Below are 23,295 nucleotides of genomic sequence, written 5' to 3'. Positions count from 1 at the left end.
TGGTATGTTTGGCTTTTCGTTTTCGCTTCCGGGTAGAGTTGTGTTTATCGCCGGTTTACGTTTAGATCTTTCGCGTTTTAGCAGTAACATGACTTCAGAAGAGTTTATCGATAAAAAGATCCCAGATAAGTAAGTGTGGTTATTGGTAAGGCTTTTTTGCGTAGTTGTAAAAACTAAGATATTGCATGAGGGTCCACACATTAGCAACAAAGAAAAGCTTTCGCAAGCAAAATCGCACCCACCATAAAATTTATACGATAGTGTCTCAAGGAGTTTAGAAGCACAGTATATCTTCTATGTAGTTTCATCTGAAAGCCGCCTTCTGCTTTGCTCTCTACTATACCTGTATTGTGATATGATGGAAAATCCAGCTGGATTGAAATATGATAGCTGATAACTAACCATCACAATTAAGTAATAACTTTTACTTGATACAGTATGATACATTATGACCTGGAAATGGTTTCCCCCATGCAGCCCCAAAATACAATGTATCCGGTAATCATCCAAATTTCACTCCTGGATACGAAGTAACTGGTAAGTTTTCTCAAGGCAGGAGCTAGATCACTGCTCGACACTAACTTTTCTGGACACTTTAAGCTACTGGTACAAAAAAAGAAAAAGTGGGGTACAGAACTTTCATAACTTCTTATTGCATCCAAACAGAAATTGTCTGTTCCTGTGGCAAATGAGTTCAAATTTGCTAATCTCTGATCGCTACTGTATCAGGGGCACCCAACAACAATTTTCGTAAAATATCTGTTCGGAAGATGATTTGAGATCTAGAATTTTCGGAACATTTGTTGTAAAATTTCTTGCTTGCCTTTTCCAAAATTTCCTGCTTGTCTGCCTCCCCTAGGATTTTCGAAAATCTTAAAAATGGTATAATTGCCCATTTTTAATGGATTTTTACCCTAAAAAGATCACCTAGAATTTTCAGGACCCTTTTTTCTGGCTGAAATTTTCAAAAAGGTAAGTTTTGATCCCTATAATTTTCGCATCACTTCAGAGCACATTTTTCCTTCAATGAATTGCAGCTTAGGATATGTTTTCTTCCAACTTGGTTGAAAACTTCTTGGCCACTCATCGCACTTCTTTTCCTCTTCATGCCATGTGTTGTCCTCAGGTAAACGATGAAAATCTGTCTAGGAATGATTGGCTGTTGAAGGACTCTATGTTGAGGATAAGTTGTCACAAAAGCTTGTAAATATCTTCATTCCTTCAGTGAACTTACATGAAAAAATTGAAGATGGCGGACCTATGCTTTCTCTCACCCAAGCTCCTACTTTATTGGGTATTTTGTCCACATAACTAACTAAGTTTCACTAGTCCTGGGCAAGTGGACCAAGAAAAATAGCCTCAGCAGACACTTTGGTATTCAGTGCAACATGGTGGGTAATCTGAAGGTTGTCTCTGAACAGATAAATTGTGGACTTTCTCATTGAAAAGTGTAACATGTGAAATATGCTACCAAATTATGTTGGAGAATGTTGCTGTTATAATATATGGAGTATATCAAATTTTCCAAAAACTACCCCTCACTTTCAGATAACCCATAATACACGTTGTTTTTTCCTGCCAAATTTTCCAGGCACATTGTCTTCAATTTCTCCTGGGTATTGGAAACAATGCTTATGCAAATTTTTGGGAGGGAAACAAGTTTAATTATGGGCAAAGTGAAAGTAGTTATTTTAAGTAATCTTCTACTTTCCAGCTTCATTGTGTTGCAATTTTGTAGTCACGTGTTGGAGTTTTCAAAAAAAAGTCCCAAATACATCAATTCAGCCAGAAGAGTTTACTTACTTTGAATTCCCAAGTTTCCCACTGTTTCCCTGATTATCCATCATACACTGAGAGCATGTGCTGGTCTGTTACTTTACTGAAACAGAAACGTTACTTTGGGGCGTTAATAATTATTATTAATTATTATTTGACATGGATTCATTTAAAGGGCTCAAATTTCTTTGGGTGTACCCTCCCCCACCCTCCTGCCTTGCCACCCTGGGGTTTAGCAATGGTATGTACATAATTTACAAAATGGAAATGGCTTTCACTAGTGTGTGGTGGTAAGTAAACAATTTATATTGTAAAACTGTGAATTGTGTTGGTAACAATTTAGGTTGATCCTCTACTCTTTTGATTTAGGTGGAGAGATTATGATTCATGTGGAGTTCCAATCAGTGGCGAAAGGATCATTGCTTTCAAGACACCTCTCTCGAGTGTAAGGACTTATAAACTACTTTTCCGAACAAATTTTTGACCAGACATTTACCGCAAACCAGCCTTTATTTTAAGCCCTGCAGTGCAGTATCATCATCATCATCATCATCATCATCATCATCACACTTGCCACTGTATTGCAGGCTTTCACTGTAACTCTTCCCAGAATGGTGGGTGGGTCTTGCTGATCAGACTAACAATCTATTGAAGACACTGGTTTTACATTTGCCATGTAGGGTGCAAAAAAGCATACTTAAGGCTTGCTATATGTGCAACCTCCTTAAGCTGATCAAAGAACAATCTTAGAAAATTTTGTTCTTCTTAACAGAAATATGACAATGAAAGTGACATTGACAATGGAATAAAACCATTTGAAAGGTACATTGATCAATATTTATAATATAAGATGTAGTAATAATACTTTAATTATCCTCTCCCCTTATGGGGCTTTTCAGGGGTAACAAACAAATGATTTAAATGGAACATAACATGGATAAAAATCCCAACCAGTTGACTATTTTTCAACAGTGGCTGAGGATTTGAACTCAGGACTACAGAGAACAAATCCAGCTAGCGGTCAGAGCAGGACTTGAACTCGGGGTCTTTAAATTACAAGTCCAGCGCTCTAACTGCTCAGCCATGATTCTTCCAGGTCAATCAATATTAATAACTTTGTGAAAGGTTGAACCCAGGAGTCATTTCAGAAGTAGGTTGAGTTTGATCATCCAGGTGATCATAGTCCTGAATAGGACTGTTGTTTTTGAAAGTGACTGACGTTTCAACAACCTGTGCAATAGTCATCTTCAGAGTCAAAGTAAGTTGTATCACATCAGTTGATGGTATCATACTGTGGTTGTTGATCAGAGTGGTCAATTACGTCGCGATGTTATTGGTCGTCTGTCAGTTAAGCCGTGATCTTATTGGCTATGAAGACTCATAATCATGAAACCTCTTTCAGAAGCAAGCTGTTAGAGTGCCAAAAAAACTCATAAGTTAACCATACTCACCTCTTTTATTCTTGCACCTTTCTAGTGCAACAGTGACTAAACAACTGTGTGTCAACTTTCTCCTTTAAGATTCACCCCTATGGATCTTTTGAACCATCTTAAACGAAAAAAACTGAAACTGGGGATGGTGATAGACTTTACCAATACCTTCAGATATTACAACGGAAAGGTAAAATTACAGAAAAAAATAAACAATCCAGCTTTTGACTCACTGAGATGTACTTTACCTGTTACATTTTTGCAATGTTATTATTTTCAGACCTCCTTATAATGTCATTTTAAAAGCTTTTAAAAGCAAATCAGAAGTAGTTATCGTTAGGCTTGGCCAAATGAACAGAGATGAAAAATGCTAAGTAGCTTACTGAATTGTACCTCCTCTGCAGTGTTGTAGAGGTGTGAGGTGTTTAAAGTTGTTGTGATAGCATTATAGTGTCATTGACAGCTCTAGTCATACATATGTAGCTCCTAAAATTACATGTCGATGAGTTAAGATTTATAACATAAATAATGTAGGTAATACCATGTACCCGCGTGGGAATTCTGAAATAAAGTTGTTGTTGTTGTTGATGTTGCTTTCTTAGGAGTTCTATGATCATGGGATTGAATATCGTAAGATAAAATGTATTGGAAAAGAAATACCAAATGAGGATGTAGTGAGAAGGTAATATCTAAATTTTGTTAAGCCTTGAGCTCCTTCAAACTAACTGTTTACTCAATACAATACACTTTTAAAATTTTACACATAAACTTCAAAATACTTCCACAAAAGATTAACATAAAATGGAAAATTGTCAACTGGTCAGCTGACAAGTTAAAAAACTCATGGCCTCGATGGGTTGCTGCACCTCTTGAGCCTGTAATGAGAGTCCCCTATACTTTTTTCATGAAACGTAACTGGGGCTTTATTTTTCTTGGAAAACATGATTTAAATTTTTATATACCGTATTTTCTCAATTAAACGCTGGACCCCGATTAAACGCCAGCCTAAAAAAAACACCGGGTCAAAACTGCTGATTTTTAAATAACCGCCGTGGGCATTTAATCGTGAAAATACGTTATTTGTGTTTGCCCATTCCAAGACAATTAACATACTGGTAAAAGTGGTTTTGAAATTAAGAATGACATAATATTCTTACTGACTGTGCTCAATCCATGTTTCTGGTAAAACACTAAACTGATTTTGAAAGTAAAACGTAGGTAAATTTTATGTTGTTTTTAATTGCTTGCACAGATTCAAGACTGAAGTTTGTTCGTTCATGGCCAATAATACTAAAGGTAACAATATTATGTTAGCATAAAATTATATCTTCACAGGGCTGTCATTAAGAAGGAGGGACCCAAGATTTCCCCCGGCTACTAAGAACTTGGCCCCGGGCTCCTTTCATAGGAAGATAGAAGAAAAATAGAACCAAAAGAAATCCCTAGCTGCTTGATTCCCAGCCTACTTGTTGTATTTACCCGGAAACTTGAAATCTTAGTGACAGCCCTGCTTCATCTCTTTAGTATCTGTTAATATTTCTCCTGTGAGCTTTTCACTTCATTTTTTCACCTGCGACTTATAGTGAAGTACTAGTAGTAAATTGATCTGTAAAATTGCAAATCAATACAAAATAGCAAAGATGTTTTAATAAGACTCAGTTTGTTTGCCATTTCTTCAGGCGATCTTGTTGGAGTACACTGTACTCATGGACTCAACAGAGCTGGCTACATTGTTTGCAGGTGAGATAAGTGAGAAATAATTATTTCTCTTCACACTTAAAAAAAAGAGTACTTACAATTGTTACAGTATATTTGCAGGAACTTAATTTTGCGATATGGGGACATGGGTGTATTTCGCAAGACTTCTAAAAAACCTGCCCACTGTTTTCTTCTGATAGAAGGGGTATTTATGGATACAAAGCACCGAAGATCATCTGTTTGAGATGGGCACTGCAAACTCCAGTCGCTTTTTGTTTAGTCGCTTTTTGTGTACAGATTCCCCCCTCCCCCCCCCCCCCCCCACCTCACAGGCTAGTTTTTGTTCCACAACAAGGAGCAGAGAAAAATAACAAGTATAAGCTTGTTGTGACGAGTTACAACAAGTCAGAAAGAAATAGATTGTGTGATAACTGTGTACACACAATTATATAGTAGGGTATTAACAAATTCCTGTCATTTAATTTTGTTAAAACCATTTTTCGCGGGTCTTCAATTTCACGAATTTCAAAACATCACAAACATTGCAAACGTTATTAAGTCCCGTGAAAATTATTAACCATAAGGCAAGGTTTGTACATATCATATAAGTGTCACTTATTGTTAATCAGCAATTCAGTATTCCGCTTGGTATTTTCTCAACTTAGATATCTTATTGAATGCAGAGGATACACGCCTGAAAAAGCCATCAAAGGTTAGAGGTAGTCATGCTCCTTTAGTCTGTGCAGTAATCACACTTTCTTGAGGGTCTTGTGGTTGCTTGAGTTTGTTTCCTGCTTCATGCACGGCTATGTAGGCTATCTTATCTTATCTTGTTCCAAAGCAAGCTTGATAAGAAGACCCCCACCCGAATAGGTTTTCTGAATCCCAGTAATCCCATCAGAAATTTTCCCAGTCCCGCAATCCCGACACGTTATCCCGATTCCGTATATACGGTTTATAGTAAGTGGTTTATGGAGGGTACAGCCTGATTCCTTCATGTTCAGAGAGCCAATGACAGATGGTCGGAAAGAAAAGTGACACGGTAATCGCCCCTTATCCACCTGACAGGCTCGGTGTGGATAAAATGCATCCCGGTTCTCCCGATTGCCCGGTTCACACAAGCGCGAAAAAAAAAACAAAAAATGTAAATTGCAATTTGTTCACCCACGAAGCACTCAGGAGTTCTTAAGAACTCGTTTAAACGTGTCTGTGCGTACCAGATTGAATTCGAATTTGTAAAAAAAATGGTTTTCGAGGAGAGGAAAAGACCGGAGTACCTGGAAAAAAAACCTCTCGGAGCAAAGGAGAGAACCAACAACAAACTGATGTGGCGTTGACGCTGGGATTGGAACCCAGGTCACATCGGTGGGAGGTGAGTTTGGTTCTCAACACTGCGCCACTGTTGTTCTCCGAAATCCCGTGTTCCGTTTGCCGCTAAATAATCCCAGATTTAATAATTAAGATGTACTACTCCCGAGTGTCACTCCTCTTCTTTCCGGGCCATCGAATCAGAGAAATCCAGGAACCCCAAAAAGCTAATGGGGATCTTCGTATGTAAGATTTATTTGTTTTATGATCTTAAAACAAATTTATAAATAGAACTTATTCTTTCCTTTTTAGCATTTAATGATGCCAGAGGTTATCAGATGGAAAGAGAAAATTACCTGGATGACCTTAAGACAAAGACTCCTAAAAAGTGAGTGTTCCTCAAAATTCTGAAATATTCTCATCTTCATTAGATGACAGTTTTTAGAAACTCCCCCCTGCTCAGGCACTTCTTTTTTCGCACAGAGGCGAGGGCGAAATGCGAGTGACATGCGAGTGACTGATGATGAAGCGCAAGGGGCCATGGGAAGAATACAAATGATAGGCGAAGCCCGTTTTCTGCTTCCCTCCCTCTTTTGGGCACAAATTTTATCGAAATACAGACGTCTGGTTCCTAGGGAGTGAATGTTAATCATTACGTGAAACTTTTAACTTTAATGACAGGTGATGTGCATCATCGTCTCGCTGTTCTCCACTCGGGAACGCCTGTGAATTTGTTATGTTATCTACATGTATAAAGTGAATTTGTTTATGTCTGTTTATGGAATGTCATATATTTACTGGTGCACCACGAGGGACAACATAAATTCCGCTGTGAAGAACAATCAACACCAACGGAAATTGCTGTGTTACAGTGTATAGTCATTGGCTAATCAGCACAATACCACCCGAATACACTGTTCTTTGGTTTTTGTGAACAGCTATTTCTAGAAAGGTTGTCGGAAAAAGTGCACGCGACAATCCCGAAAGGTATTGTACGTGGTTTTGTGTTCACTGTTTGCAAAGAAAGTTGAAAGAATGTCACGAGAGGCCATGGAGGTATGTTTGCGAGTGCTAAAGGAAAGCAACAAAAGTAGCTTTGACATCTTCATTGTCAGAAAGTACTGATCATATCCCATATTACCTTTTGGGTTGTCACGTTCACATTTTTTTCCGACAACGTTTCTCGAAATAACTGTATATGGTCAAGCATCGGTATCAGTATTTGATCCACGGACTTCAGAGTTAGAACAATTTTGAACAGCGACGTTATAAACAGTATCACTGTGAGGTAGTGCTTGGTGTGCGTGTGTGTGTGTTTTTTTGATAATATGACCAAAAGGTTTAAGAAGTAGTTAACTTAAGCTCTTCTTGTTTTTATCCAGCGAGGACTTCTCTCGTATTGGAAATCGAGACACGCGGAAAAGACGGGACACTTCATCTGCAAGCAGACCGAGGTATATTCACAGTGACACAGAATCGAGGCAAGTCGCACATGGTAAGAACACAGGCAGAATCGATCAAGTTACACCGTATTACATCCAAAGACGAGGTAATGAATATGAAGACTTTGAATCAAACTATCGACACCAAGATCGAAATCGTTTTACAGAATACCACAGTCAGACGAGGAACTACACAACAAGGATGTATTCAAGGAGAGAGCGCAGAGATGTTAATTGTCATGATTATGGTAACACATATGATAATTACGATAATTCATATCATAATTATAATGATCGGTACAATAATCATGCAAACTATGGTCATCAAGAATATAGACCGACTAGGAGCCGAGAAAGATCTTACAGAAGTGACCATGTAAAGAGAGGTAGGTCCTATAAGGACCGTTCCGAACCATACTCGCATCAGCGTAGTAGATATTATTAGTCAGCTTCCTCCATGTTGGAGGAATTTTACCATACGCAGTATACACCCAAGATGGCAGGTGGCAAACAAACCATTCTCCAACATCGTTAACGTTGAGCTTTTGGAAGCAAGAACGACGGCGACAGTAAGGAGAACGCAGAGAAAGTAATAAGTTTAAAGTAGCAAAAGAACATTTTTACACGTGTGTCGCAGATTTTTGTACATTTCTCTAGATGCCGTTATTTGGCGACTACCAGGCACGTCAAACTTCGTAATTTCACGTTTTATGGTGGACATGAACACAAGACAACGATTTTCTTTTCCTTGTCCTAAACTTGGATGCAGTCCCTCCTTTATAATTCAACTCCTAAAAAAGTCTAGAACATGGCAAATTGAACGAGATGAAATACTGATGGGATGAAGTTTCTTAAGAGTTCGAATTCACTTTTCTGAGAGACTTTTTTCACAGCTGTCACCGTCGTTTTTGCTTAACGTCCGTAGTCATATGATTTCCAACTTTTAGCTGCTACGTTGCCTTCTTGGTAATAAAGAGCTTTAGATTCCAGGACGAGGACGGCTACGAGGACGACATTTAATTTTAAGTTGAAGGAGGTAAAGTCCTGTCCCGATCGCCAAATGATAAAATTTCTAATGACATTTGATAACTTTTTTTGGCCACTACGACATTCTCTCGAAAACTCGTAGTAGAATGACGAGGGCCATTACATTTTCCCACCAAAATGACGTTGGTTCGCATGCGCGCACTACTTAGTATTGGGAAAATCTTGTAGTCGTTCTCATCTTAGAATCTAATAAAAGTTCTCTAATTTCAAGGAATCAACTCAATTGGGAGCCTGCTATCGTTACATTGGGGACATTCCGCTACTTTCGCAATTTAGTGTACGTTGAAACTACGACGTTGTGTTTCGATTTTAGGAGTCGTCGCTTTTTAAAACTTTACTTTCCGGTTTTAAGTAGCAGAAATCCTTACAAGTAGGCTCAGTATCATTTTATGTGGTGTATTAAGGAATACCGGTTTGTTTTTAGTGAAGCCACTCGCGACATTTTTATTGCCATATCTCACTCGTACGTATATCCGGTAAACAAGTGAAATGAAACTTAAGATAGTGGAACATACATTAATGGGAATTCTTACTCTTTTTATATCATATTCAGCAGAGCTGCAAATAAAAGCGGTTGTTGGACCATTTGTCTGATTGGCCAGTCTTAACTGGTGGTCGCACATGTCGTCTGGACAAAATTAATACCGGACTATAACTTTACAAATCGATAAAATCTACCTCCTTAAGCACATGTGAATAACCTTCCAGTGAATATATGGTAGTAAGGGTCTGCCATGCACAAATTTCTTTGAAGACACTTAGTGTGTCCTTGATTGAGTCACACCAAACTGTTTTTTGTCTTACCAAAATACTGACTCAGTGGCCGGTCATACGTGTTATGAAGAAAGAAAAAATATTTGCAGCTTAAATTTTATTTTAGATCATAACCAAGGTCACTGTTGAACGAAGAAAGTACACGGAGGCGTATAGATCGTTTTCACGTGACGTCACGGCGGCCATATTTGTGTACAAAACAATGAATCGGCGGCCATCTTTGTGTACAAAAAAAATCTTGTGGGATTTGAACTCTATTCACATGTTAAAACTTTCTTTTATTCCAAGCAATTTGCAAAACTGCTGACCAAGTGACTGAAAACGATCTATTTTAATGGCAGTGTGTTTAAACTAATCAAGTTTCCTACTGAAGTACAAACGTGTGAATAGAAAAATATGCAGATATATGCATAAAGGGACATCAACATGTGAGAATCTATTATAATAATTACAATAGGATGCAATCATCACAGTCACCGAAAACAGGATTATTTAGAATCAATATTTGAGGTTTTTCTTTTCTTTTATTCCTTAATTCATTTTGAAGCATGAATTCAGTTTTTTGATACCCGTTCCTGTTTCTAGCAATGGCTGTTAGTGCCGGGATTACCTTGGTCTCACTTTGCTGCGTCTTGTGATTTGCCAAGATATTGGCGCCAGTTTGTTCAACCAATCATAAATAAAACTTAAACCAGCCGTGACTTGCTTCCTTTTGTTTTCCCGCCCTTAGCGACAGATATTTACTTTGAACTCTCATTGGTTCATTTGATTTTGTTGACTTTCTCCCAGGTAGGCTACTTTGGTTAAGGGTTGGGTTACGTTGCTTACAGAACACCACTCTGAGAACAAACAAATATTTAAAATATCGCAGATCCTCTGTTTAAAAGTTTTTCGGTCCTTATCAGAAACACACTGCAGTTTCACTGAACCTGACCAGAGAAAACCACTGCACTGATTTTATTTGGCATCTGTAAATGGAAGCTCGAACACTTGTTAGTCATGCAAGTAGATGTTGGTTACGAATCAGGGAATGACTCGATGTCTATGGTGTGGTTCGGTGTTTTCTTGGATGATTTTTAAATCTCTGTCAGTCTGTGAGTAGTCTCTTTTAGTGGAAGCAAGTGGCGTTAAACGCGATAGTTAATCCCAAGTGAGAAGAGCCGGCCGGGAGAAGACCCGGTGGGGACTGGAGAGACCGTCTCGTTTTTAATCCCCCCTCCGGATGGTAACTCCTCACGTAAAAGCCCACGAAAATTCGTCGGCTTGAATCCTGCCCGCAGGCTGTATTCTTTTCTGTTTTATGATCATTGTTGTACATTGGGACTACCACGTAAGTTAAATAAATTTCAGTTTTTCCTTTTTACTGAAATTGTGAAGGTTTATTTGACAAAGACCATCTTGTGAGATATCGTATTTTGACGCTTGTGCAGAGCTTATTTTACCTGGATCGACCTGGCTCTCTTAGCAGCAATGGGAGGAGAATGGTGTTCATTAGCTTTGTATCAGAAACGCCGACAGCAGACTATCTTGTCGCTCAAGCAGAGCTCGCGGATCATCCATTTCAACAATTCTTCCTCCCTCCATAACAACTACACGGTCGTGACATAAAACTGTTTCAAGACTGATAGGTTTATATTCAACAGTGATCACCGTGCAATAACCTAGCTGCTTCTTCAAGACATTGCGTATCATTCGTAACGTGCTTAAGTTGACATTTGACATGATTTCGTCAAAAATAACGATACGCCTCATCTGCAGAAGAACGCGGGCAATGGCCGAGAGCACCAGTTGAGAATATGTAAAGAACGATGGCTGAGTCATGATGTAATCTAACTGCCTGGGGAGTTGCTGTACATAATCTTTCATCTGCACAGCTTCCAGAGCACTCCATAGCTTTTTATCCTCATGGATTCCTTCTGGGTCTAGGTTGGTTCTAAGAGAGGCCGTGAATACGAATGGTTCTCGCTGAACCACGCTGAAGACACGCCTCGCTTTTTGAAGGTTGACTAATTTTAATGCTATTTCATCCACTAGCACTTCTTGGCGTGATTCGTTTAAAAGCAGCATATTATCCACAAGATAAATTTTGTTGGCATTTCTTTCACCTATGACAAGGATCTTTTCACCTGGTGCCATGTACAGAGTCAATGTTTGGAAAGACATTCGCCGACCAGGGGTGTACGCCATTATACCATCACTGACGCTCACAGAACCTTTACTCGGCCAGTCTTCGGGAGTGTTCGTGATATTATCGTAACCGACTTCGGGATGGAGGTCAAAGTAACTGAAGAGTCTTGCCGTTGACGCCATGCCCTGCTCAATATCAGTAAAGAGGATCGGAATCAAAGCGATTCCTACAACCAGCTGTCTATCGTACGTTAATGATAGTGCTACAAGAGCTAAAAAAGGAGAAGCAAAACATAAAATAGCTTTAGTTCCTGCAAAAAGATTAAATTCGAGGTGTATGCAGGCCTCTCAATTTCTGTGGGGCAAACATATTGCTATGAATAGTCTCTCGGAATTGCCGAATGTACATTCAAGCCTAGCCATGAAACACTGTTTTTAAAAGGGACTATAATAATTTGATAGCAGAGGTCACTGAATACAACTCTATCGTGGACTTGGCGTTTGTAGTATTACTTCGCGCCATACTCGACCACACTGCTTACGCTCCTGACACTGTTTTAACTGACACTGCTTATCTCCCTGGTGGTCATGCGCAGAAGTGAGAGCCCTAGCTTGGGTGAAGATTGTTTAACTACATAGTATGGCGAACAAAAGTACCGCCCCCCATCTATGTACTAGAGAACGCGCCGTGATTGGCCGGCTGAAAAACCATTGTCAATTTGCCATTCAGGTTGAAGGAAAATTTCGAAACGCATTTCCGGTAATTCATAGTGTCCGTTGGGAGCCCAGAACAAGGATGTTGGCGCTGCTTCGCAAACGTTACTAACCGGGGTTAGATTACGTAGTCTTCAACGCAGGCTACTTGAGGGCGGGCACTGGGCACTCACGTATGTTTTGTTTGCGCATGATCTTAACACTAGCTAAGTAAGGTAGGTCATATGATGTTCTCGAGGAAACTCTTCGCCTTTTCATAAATTGTGCGTACATGTGCACGTGAATGAGACGAAATTTGAAAGAAACATTTCTTCGGGATAATATCACATGATCTGTGTTGGGAAAACAAAACAAACATGCCCCGGGGTGCACGCCAGTCCCTGGTACTCATGTATACACTCACTGGTACTCATGTGTACACTTTGGGTGAGAGAAAGAGTTGAGTTGTCTCGGGAAAGAACACATCCTTCAGTCCACTTACTGACCTAGATTTACTTACTTATGTCGCTGGTGGAGATAACGATGACGGTAGCTAAGCACATAAATAGTGACGTCACTAACAAGTGTCTCAGTGCTAACCACTGCTCAGCCGCTGACCTCATACATACTGCAGTCGTGTACTGATCATATAACCTAAAAAATATACATTATGTAATATAATTATATAAAGTATTTTTTGGTCCACATATTTTGAGTTGCGGGTTTTATAGACGTGCTGCAGTTCATTATCATCAGGTGTTTACGAAGAGTTAGGGAGAACGAATTCGACTAAAAACAGTGGAAAAAGCATACTGCAGATACTGTCGGTTTTTTTACTTTTGTTAAGTTATCACTGCGCATAAGAATGGACCTTTTTACTAATAAGGCGGCCATATTGAACAAGTTAGATTTAAGGAGTATCATGGGATGCCCAGGGAGGCATGAGCGCATTCCGTTTAGTATTTACGAGCGCCTTTCGGGGGATTTTACCTTAAAGTTTTCTTTCAGAATAAAATTCTAATGGAAAAAAAGATCGTTGTGCCGTGTTAGGATGAAATAATGATCGCCTTTTTCCCGAGAAATATACAGTAAAAAACCATATTTCTAATACTAAGCGAGTACAACGGATCTTGTTCATGCCCCCCTGGGCATCCGATAATACTCTTTAAATCGAATTAATTTAATATGGCCACCGTATCGGTAAAAAGGTCTATTATGAAAAATCATGGAAAAGGGGGGTGATCTAACCTGTAAAACTCATTTTCGAAGTTTATTTCCTTCTGGTAAGCCCTGATCGTGACCGCTCCGGCAATTGTATCAGAAAAATGGGTCAGGAAAAGGTTTAAACTTCTGCTCTCAAGGTTTCTTGCTCTTCGCTCTAAGCAGAGATAATACCTGCCCAACAGCAACAGAATGATTGCAGCGGGAACAGCGGCAAGTATCGCCCATGGAGTGGTGATCTTGATGATTATAACAGCTGCAATGTGTTCAATAACCGAATGGAGAAACCGTAGGAGGTCAAGAGGGAGCTTCTCATCCAGACATTCCACGTCTTTGGAAAACGTCTTTAGCAATTTTCCCTGTGTTAAAAGCATGACACATCGACGGTATTACATTGAGCTGTACACTCTATGACGGTTACTTTGTGTTGACACACTGTCAGACAGAATTGGTAAAATACCTCACGATTGATCAGTTGCAATTGAAACTAGAATGCGTACTATTTATGCATCTCGCTTACCCAAACCAAATACCCACTTCTGTAGTAGTTTGTCCGTCTTTTTTGCAAAGCATGAACGCTGATGACGTCATGACTAAAATGGGCAGGGATCAGGTGATTTACGCCTCGGGGTTTGACAAATTATGGGCTTTTTACAAAGGCAGGTGAATAAGAGTTAAACTCGAGAATGCTGGAAAGATTTTCAGCTAGTGACATGTAGCACCAAAATCCACACGGCCATGCTGCTTTCTCGATGTTTTAGTTGTAGAAATTCTTCAAATTTTTGGCACAAAAAGATTATAACCACAGAAACCTTGTTGCACCTAAGGGTGGGTATGACGCTAAAGAGCTTTTAAGCCAATTATCTGAATCGTTGATATGCTGAGTGAAACTCAAAATATACAAACTTTGTTATCGTGTAAGTTCGTATTTCAAATTTGTCAATCTTTCTCGAGCCATACCTGCTTGTCTGCCTCAAAGAGTTGAACAGGTGCCTTCAGTAGCGACGATATCGCTTTCTTATGTATTCTCTTAGAGGATCTGAGCCCACACAGAAATAGAAAAGAAGCTCTTATAAGCAGCAACAGCAGAAACGCTCCTACAAGGACTGTCGCCGTGTGAAAGTGAACAAGATCTTGCTGGTTTTCCAGTGATAGGCCCGCAATTCGTGCAAACCAAAGCCCGAGGGCCGCGAGGATGGCTGAAAGAGAAAAGAGAGAGGAACAATAAATACACCAAAAAAAAAATGGTCAAGTCAATTTCCAAGTGACGAACAATTTTTTCATGCGGTAGTGATGTACGAGGTGGTTCTAACTTTTCAGTTGCACAACTATTCGTATCAAAAGTATTTTGCAGTGATTTGTAGTTAAGCTTCGATTTATGGGTGCTACTCAAATTTTGAGCTGACTGCTTTTCAGTGGTGCTGATAAAAGCGTTTGAGGCCCAGACTCTTCCATCTGGACAGCCCACTTCCTAGCCTCACTCAAACCAGTAATTTTCGGCCAGTGAGGTGTGTGTGTGTGTACGCTATAGCATAACACGAACCTAGAAAGCCTTTATTAATTATCACCACATTGCTGGAACTGTCTGAAACTTTTAAAACCAAATTTCTAAGGGGCGAGAACTCCTCCTGGCGTTGCGCAAACATAACGCTTGTATCCAATAACTCTTTAATCAACCAACCAATCAATCAATCAATCATTTTACCCTCTGGTGTGACGCAAATGATGTGCACAGGCAACAGCTCCCCCAACCCCCTACCCTCAGGGTAGAGTGATACATACCTCCAGGTGCAGGCACCAATATTAATCCAATAACTAACAGCAGTGGGAAGAATCCTGCTTGCTTAGCATATGTTAAGTAAACAGTAAATCCTTCGTTTTCATTAGTTTCATCACTGTCTGGGTCCTTGTCAACTGACTGGGTTCTTTTAGACTGTGGTTCGTTAAATGCCTTCTCCTCACTTTCTTTCTCGTTGTCGCTGTTTGTTAGCCAAGAGAGATCATCACCTGCCTCTTTAATCTTAGCAAAAGATCCTTCTCTTACAATAATCCCATTTGTCATGAATAACACGCGAGGAGATCGAGCAAGGAAAAGTTCTCGACGTGTGACCAATAGTTTTAAGCGAGGTGCTAGAAAACCTTCGATGCAATCATCAAATATTTGATTTTCTAGTAAAGTGCCAACGTGACTGACTGGATCGTCCAATAAGATTATTGAAGCAGTCGAGTAGGCCGCGCGTGCTAGATTTATACGTTGCCGCTGTCCGAGAGTCAATTCACTTCCGCCTTCACCAATGTACGTGTTTTCTGCACTGGGCAAGACTGCTATATCTTCCTTTAGTTTGCATGCTGTTATTACGGCCAAGAAACGTTCCTCGTTATATGGATCTCCAAAAAGGATATTTTCGCGAAGAGTTCCAGAAAATATCCAAGGCTTCTGCCCAGCGTACACTATCTTTCCATCGTGAACTACACTGCCTTGAATCAGTGGTACTTCCTTAAGTATGGCTCCAAGTAACAAGGACGTACCAGCCCCTGCCTTAGGGGGCCCTGTGATGGTCACAAGTTGAGGGCCTTCAAAACTGCAGGTTATATAATTGAGTTCGATATCAGTAAGCCCATATTCACCCTCGCAGCAAACACTGCGTAATGAAAGATAAGGTGATTTATCTGAGGGACTGATTCCACTATGATGAGTCACGTTATCGGAGTGTGAATGTGATCTACCTCTCCTGTTTAATCTATGCTCCGGACGACGAGTAGTGTTTTCCACGAATGAGTTAACTGGGAAGTCCAAAAGCAGAAACTGTTCTATTCTCCTGAGGCGAGCGAGGGTCCTTACAAGTGCCTCTACTCCTTTGACAAATGATTCACCACAGGAGGAATCAAGAATATACATCGTTAAGATAATCAAAAACATATTAATGGCGTTGAGGTCTTTTCCACGCAGTGACAGCGTTGCTATGGAAACAAGCGAGCTGATGATCGGAACAGCATGTTGAACGGATAACAGGGAGCCAAGAACCAAAGCTTTTCTTTTGATGTGATGCAGCTCTTTCCTTCAAAGAAAAATAGGTTGTGAATACATGAACAATCATTTGCTAAAAAAAAGTGCTTGCTTACAGCTTTCTAATATGGGAAAAATACAATAATAATATGTTGAGTCACGTGCATTTTTCCGCTTGGGACCGGGAAAATATCATTTTACTGTCCAATTTTACTTTTCAGCTGGTTTTCACGAATCAGAGAATTTATTTTTGAGTAAACAGCGGTAAAAGGTACCGAGTATTAAATACCAACCTTCGAATATCCTTGATAAGTCGCTTAAAAACTCCTTCCCAGGCGTTTATTTTGATAGCTCGAATGCCAGAAAGTATTTCACTGAGGAGGCGAAGCCGATGGTCCATGAAAAACACGGTATGTTGTCGAAGTTTTCTATAAACTCTGCCGATGCCACAGCGTAGGAGAGTGCACACTAACATATAAACGATCCCCATAACTGATTCCCAGCCAATCAGCGCACTCAACAGTATAGAGAATACTACGAGCTCCACAGGGGCGGTGAGGAGGAATGGCACGAGTTGTGAACACTGATCAATCGGTTCCAAATCTTTTGATATCAAGTTGATGAGGTGACTTGTCGTGTAATCTGCTAAGTCGGTCTCTTTGAGTCGCAACACCTATCAAACATATCAGTGTCACGGAGCAATGAATATTCATGAAGAAAATCATACCATACAGAAATTAACAGAAAAGAAAATCTTCCATTACATGAATGAAATCATACTTCCAAAAAATTTTCTGGGCTTGCTTTCTTTGCTTCTAGCTTATCAAAGGGAAAAAAGTATTTAAGACAACGAAAAAAGATGGAATTAACAACGAAAATCCTGAGTGCCCGTTTCCGTTTCGGATCATAGTCGTAATAAGAGGCGGTGGCATGAAGGGGCGTTTCACTATACCTTTTCATACAGCAAACCACTCAGACCGGATTTAACCGATGTACTTGTAAGATGCGTAAAGAAGGAATAATGACTCCGTGCAAGACCTTCGGATGAGACTGCAAGCCAATATCCAGCGGTAACGGCACAAATCCACGGTAGAGGTGAGCCATACAGCATAACAGGCTCAGAACTAAGGACAGCGGCAAACATGGTGGGCTGAAGAATGCGGGCGCTCGCAATGATAACAAGCAACAAAAACTCACGCATGTACTCTTCACCAGAAATAAACGATAAAACAGCTTTCCACAACTGAGGGTCAGTTTCGCGGGAAAAAGCCTCTCGCTCGCGTTTAATCCACGCGCGACGCATATTTTCCGAGTTCTGACAGGTTGAATGTTGCCCTGGAACAAATTCATCACATGACTTCTGATTAAGACCCAGTCTACTGGTAACCCAGCCAAATGTACATGTTGTACGTAAGGGTACATCCTGAACTTTATTTCCTGTTTCTTCCTCTAGAATCCTGCTATAGATGTTTCTACCCCCGTTACGAGACATGACGTTTTATCGTTGAATCTGCAATGAAAACAATCAAAATATTACAGTCGCATTCTCAGGATTGAGTGAAATTTGCGCGTGCATTCCAAGATGTCACTAGGCCATTTCCGAGTTGAAAAACCATCACTTTCAAAATGAGGCCAAGTGTAAAATATTTGATGTGAAAATGAGCTTTATTTGCATAAGAGGATGAACGCACTAAGGATTTGAATAAAACCTCAAGCGTATAACGGCTCAAATTGTATTTCAATGGCTTTAGGAGGTATAATTTTTTGGGAGCTTTTTGATGAATTTTTTAAAAATGCGCTCGCCAAGATAGGTTAGAAGACAAGGTCAAACCAAGATGTTCATGAACTGTCACATCCTCAGTAACACTATTGTTAAAAATCAAAGAGGGGTGTAAAGGCTTATTTCTTTTTGCCGAAAAAAACAATAATAATCAACAACCACCGTTCAGCCCAATCAGATATTGATGTCAAGTCATGATTAAGCTTAGAAGCACAATCACTGGGAGACTGAACTTATTCCAGCAAAAAGCAATCATCGACAAATAAAAAACAGCGAGAAGAGATTGTGGCCGGTAGATCATTAATGTAAATGAGAAACCGTATTAATGGACCTAGGTTCGATCCCTGGGGGACACCAGCCTCGATATTACGCCAATCAGAATGCACTTCTTCGATTATCACTCTTTGTTTACGACAAAAAGGTAACTTATAAACCAATTTAACAAATTCCCCTCAACTCCAATGCTTCTTAACTTGGCTATCAGACCGCGATGCCACACTTTATCAAAAGCTTTGGTTATATCAAGGAAAACTGCCCTCATCTCGCTGCCTTCCTCAAGGGCCTCACAAATTTCGTGAACAATATATACAAGTTGCATTATAGTGGAATCCCCTGGACGAAAACCACTTTGAAACTTATAAAAGAAACCAATCACACTAAGAAAATAAAAAACTAAGATGAAAAAAGGCTACTTTCTCACAGATCTTAGATAAACATGGCAAAAGTGAACCAGGGCGATAATTAATCTTCATTTTTTTAATAACGCTAAAGCATTTGAAAGTTTCCAAGCACTTGGATATTGACCAAGACGAAATGAAGTGTTGATTAAACTTGTGAATGGTTTAATTATATAGACCCTCACTACATACAATAGTCTTTTTATCTTATTACTTATGCCGTCGTAACTAGTAGCTTTTGAAATGTTAACAGATGACATAAGGTTACGAACCATTTCTTCAGTAGATAACAGACAAGGAGTCTGATGACCACCGTGGGAGAAAAGGAATTTCAGCAGAGTCACTCTTTGGTACAGTAGCTTGACTCGCGAAATAATCATTGAAAACGTTAACTTTTTGTTATAAAAAAAAAAGGTATAAAAAAATCTCTCTCAGAGAAGGCCAGGATAGCTGAGTAACACTTATTACCATGCATTGTTTTTACAATACGCCACCATTTTTTGGAATGATTGCTGGATCACTAAGAGCTTGGTTAGTCTTTGTATTATAATTAATCTTCGCTTTCCTGACAAGACTAACTACTAAGTTCCTCTGAACACTATAACGATGCCAGGATGTAGGTGATTTGTATTTGGAATAAGTTTTTAAAAGACGATCACGCTTTTGAACAGCTTTACAGATATGACCAGTCATCCATGGTTTGTCGCGAGGTCGAATAATCACTTTCTCATGGTATGAAAGACTCAACTGTATTTAACGATATAGAAGAAAAAAATTAAAATTTGCATAGATAATGCAGTGATCACAGTTAGCTGGCGGACTGAGAGTACCAGAAGAAACAAAAAAGCCAGGCGAGTCTGATATGATAAGGTCACGAATGGACTCACCAGACCGAGTAATTCGCGTTGGATTATCTACAAGTTGATATAAATTGTTGCTTACCAAAAACGGTTGAAAACTCTGATGCTAACATCGATCTTTGGCGGTAAAGTGTCACCATAATAAAAGTGAGCATTGAAATCGCCTAAAAGAACAAGTCGAACAATAGCAGAGAAAATTTGGCCGCAAGTTGTAATTTTATCAAAGCTCATTTCTACTGAAAGACTCATTCGCGGATTGATTAGGTGGACGATAACAAACTCCGCAAAGAAAAACAAAATTATTAAGACTGCACTGAACCCAAAGGAGTTCTAACCCAGCAGAGTATCCAAGTCTTTTAGCTGCAATGTGATCTTTGGCATAAATTGCCACACCTCCCCACGCTTCCCGACCCTATCTTTCCCCAAGGGTAAACTATAACCAGGAATGAGAATAGAGTCATATTAGATACGCTAGAATTCAACCACGTTTCAGAAAACGCAAAAACATCAAATCCATACGAATAAGCCAAAACAGAAATTTCGCTCAGCTTATCATTAACATTTGGGCTTCTAACATTGAAATGAGTGATTGAAAAAGTTAATACTGTTGGGCCCAGGATTAGGATGAACTGAACCTGACATCGATAATAAAAAACTAAGGCTCGGTATTAAAACCAAAAGAATAACAAGAAAGAATAAAATTGGGAGCAAAATAACAATACTACACGAAGTAAACTTAAAACGATTAAAATGGCCCAATTGCTGCTCTGTATTCATGTAGACTAACCTCCATCAATCAAAATAACAAATTTTTAAAGAGCTTATTTCCCGCAGCCGGACAAAACACATAGCAACCCAAGGACTGAATATACTGTACGTAATAAACATGTACTAAAACATGAATTAACAGCAGAGACAATAACAGTTCGAGGAGCCGGCACACGAAGGAAAATGAGCGGTGGCAGCATCCTGGACTGTGTTGAGAGCTTTTTTGTTCAAACTATAACGTTTGAGGTCATCACTCTTCACAAATTCATGGCATAAACTGACCCAAATTACTCACAAATTACTCCACTCCACACACACCGGATGCCAAAAAACTTAAAAAGATTTCATAACAAACGACGAACAAACGAAATAAATTGTAACAAATACACAGAGCTCACAGAACTCCAAAACACACGTCCGATCACGACGTTCAGGTGTGAAGGAATTGGATAATTCCGTTCAAATCATCAAGATTACTAGTCACGCATGACGGAGGAAAGACTAGGAAAGTTGTCCCGGGTAGGCGAGTTATCCCTAGCGGAGCGTTTACAAGGCAGCTAGAGTAACCCTCTTGCACTAGGATTACCCTCCCTCCTTGTAAACAGGGCCAAGTAATCGGTGTGCATAATAAAACATTCAACACTGGGATTATTTTGTTCAAGTTGCATAATGTTTATGCTCATGTCCACAACCATTTTTCAAAGCAGCTCGTCTTGAGCTAATAAGAACATCTTCTCATTTTCATTGTTGAATTGTGCTATCACAACAACGGTGAACCAAACTGGGAGATTGCGGGGTCCTTAAGGGTGCAACGAACTGTTTAAAGTTCATTTTCCTTTAGCTTAGAATAATTGACCACTCCAGAAAATACCATAACATACCAAAATGCTCTTTGTTTGTCACCCAAATTTTGTAGAAGCATTGTTTTTAGTTTCTCTTGGGGCCATTTTAATTTCCAAGAGGTTTAACTGAAGACAATGCTTATGCAAAATTTTGGAGTGACAAACAAAGAGCATATGGTATGTTAAGGTATTTCAGGAGTGGTCAAGAAGAGTGGTTAAAATTTCCTACTCCGTCTCGTCCTATTTACAAACATTTCAAACATGACTTCGAAGAAGTCTGAGGTGACACGAAGACTGAAAAGTTTAGGGAATGACTGAAAAAAAGGAAGCATTTTTGAATAAATGGACCATTCTTCTTCGAAGGATATAAAAATAAGTTAGGCAGGTATTCGGTGAGAAACATCTTTCAGTCGATTTCGACTGTCTGATGGAAAGATTGAAGTATGGAAAATCATTCAGTTAAGCATATGAATGTCATCTTTAAACTCGCGCGCACATGAGGATTTCTGGAACGAAGCGTATGATGACAGGAAAACATAGTCAAAGAAATTGCACTCACCAAAGTAGTAGAGATCCTGTTTCAGTAAGTAACAGATTTCCACGCACGTCGTTTCGAAAGAAGAAACTAACAATGCGTTCTACCCATTCTAGTAATTCTTGGAAAGTAAATTCTCTACTGTTTAACTTCGGTTGCGAGGGAACAGTGGTGTTCCTGAAAAGAATACTGCGAGCTGGAGGGCGCGAGAGAATTAGAAATACCTCAAAAGCTGGCAGTATTTTGGTTTATTTTTTCAGGGATGAGAATAAGTTTCTGCCTGCATTCATGGATTAGGCGCGTTCTGATGGGAAAGATAACTGCTTGTGTACCAGTCTGAAAATATGCTGAAAGAAGGTTGAATTCTTAGCATCCGATTTGTAGTTGTTAGATTTTCAAGGTGTAGCGCGTGCAAAGGAACCAAAGCTAAAAAGAAGGCAAGTTTAACAAAATGCATCGAACTGACTGTCGTTGGTTTCCAGCGATTTTAATGCCACAAGACACGCATGACTGGGAAAACTGTTTCGCGAAACTAATGTTTAGCCAGGAAAACGAGTCCTTGCAATGGGCTGTAACCGATAAGACAGTCCAGCTACAGGTAATGACCGAGTCAAACTTTCTTGTAGTATGTGGCTTGTATGCGTTTTTCTCGATATCTACTATTCGCAGCGCATACCCAATTACCTCAAGTTCCCCAGAGTAAACTCTTCAAGTAGTCTATCGATCTGGGGAACCGGTTGATAGAGCAAAAACATTAACAAGTTCTGCTGAAAAGAAACAAAAAGGTTTACCTGGAGTTTTAAAAATCGAAGCAGTCGAGCAGGGGGCAGCATTTTCTTTTGAAACAGTTATAGCAGCACAGAGTTGACAAATGTCTACATAACTCGCAGATCAGCTCGGCTCCACCTCGAGACAAGTTCAATTGATTTGGCTTCAGAATGGTGACACAAAGAACATGAATACATTCAGGAAATCCCTTGAGCAAGAACACCCAAGAGCTTTAATAAACAATGAATCTCCTTTCAGAACTAAGAACCTCTACGAACACAAAACGAGAATGAAACGAACAAAAAAGTTAACCGAACAAAAAGAATTCTTAATACCCTTTATTCAGAGACTTAATGGGAAACAAAGTTGAAAAGCCCCGTACATTTCATTTAAATGAAAATTCCAGAGAACAAACAGGGAGAAAGTTTTAACTTAAACCAATATTTATCAGTCAATGAACAGTATTCGCTCGCGCTGCAGAATCGCGTCGACGAAAATACAAAATACACTCCCCCACCTGGTGATCGACGAAGTACCTGCAC

At 39.6% G+C, this 23,295-nt stretch overlaps 3 protein-coding genes across 3 annotated transcripts; 1 reads left to right on the top strand and 2 right to left on the bottom strand.

The window, feature by feature from the left end:
- On the top strand, positions 1-8,235 carry LOC140933962 (uncharacterized). The gene is made up of 10 exons (XM_073383643.1): positions 1-129; positions 2,146-2,221; positions 2,549-2,598; positions 3,297-3,396; positions 3,809-3,888; positions 4,459-4,502; positions 4,886-4,946; positions 5,570-5,616; positions 6,525-6,600; positions 7,595-8,235. The coding sequence occupies exons 1-10, from the start codon at positions 5-7 to the stop codon at positions 8,097-8,099; spliced, it is 1,164 nt and encodes a 387-aa protein (XP_073239744.1). The 5' UTR covers positions 1-4; the 3' UTR covers positions 8,100-8,235.
- A 2,731-nt stretch (positions 8,236-10,966) lies between these two features.
- On the bottom strand, positions 10,967-13,890 carry LOC140934827 (ATP-binding cassette sub-family C member 4-like). Its single transcript, XM_073384386.1, has 3 exons — positions 13,544-13,890; positions 12,816-12,949; positions 10,967-11,874 (listed from the first exon to the last, which is right to left on the bottom strand). Exons 1-3 carry the CDS (start codon positions 13,888-13,890, stop codon positions 10,967-10,969), a joined length of 1,389 nt encoding a protein of 462 aa, XP_073240487.1.
- Positions 13,891-15,474: 1,584 nt separating this feature from the next.
- On the bottom strand, positions 15,475-18,015 carry LOC140934825 (ATP-binding cassette sub-family C member 4-like). Its single transcript, XM_073384385.1, has 4 exons — positions 17,476-18,015; positions 16,817-17,196; positions 15,561-16,575; positions 15,475-15,495 (listed from the first exon to the last, which is right to left on the bottom strand). Exons 1-4 carry the CDS (start codon positions 18,013-18,015, stop codon positions 15,475-15,477), a joined length of 1,956 nt encoding a protein of 651 aa, XP_073240486.1.
- Positions 18,016-23,295: the final 5,280 nt, after the last annotated feature.

This window comes from Porites lutea, chromosome 4 (genome assembly GCF_958299795.1).
Source record: "Porites lutea chromosome 4, jaPorLute2.1, whole genome shotgun sequence".
NCBI classification, from domain to species: domain Eukaryota; kingdom Metazoa; phylum Cnidaria; class Anthozoa; order Scleractinia; family Poritidae; genus Porites; species Porites lutea.
Note: the sequence above shows the minus strand (reverse complement) of the source record. Positions and strands in the feature narration are given on the sequence as shown.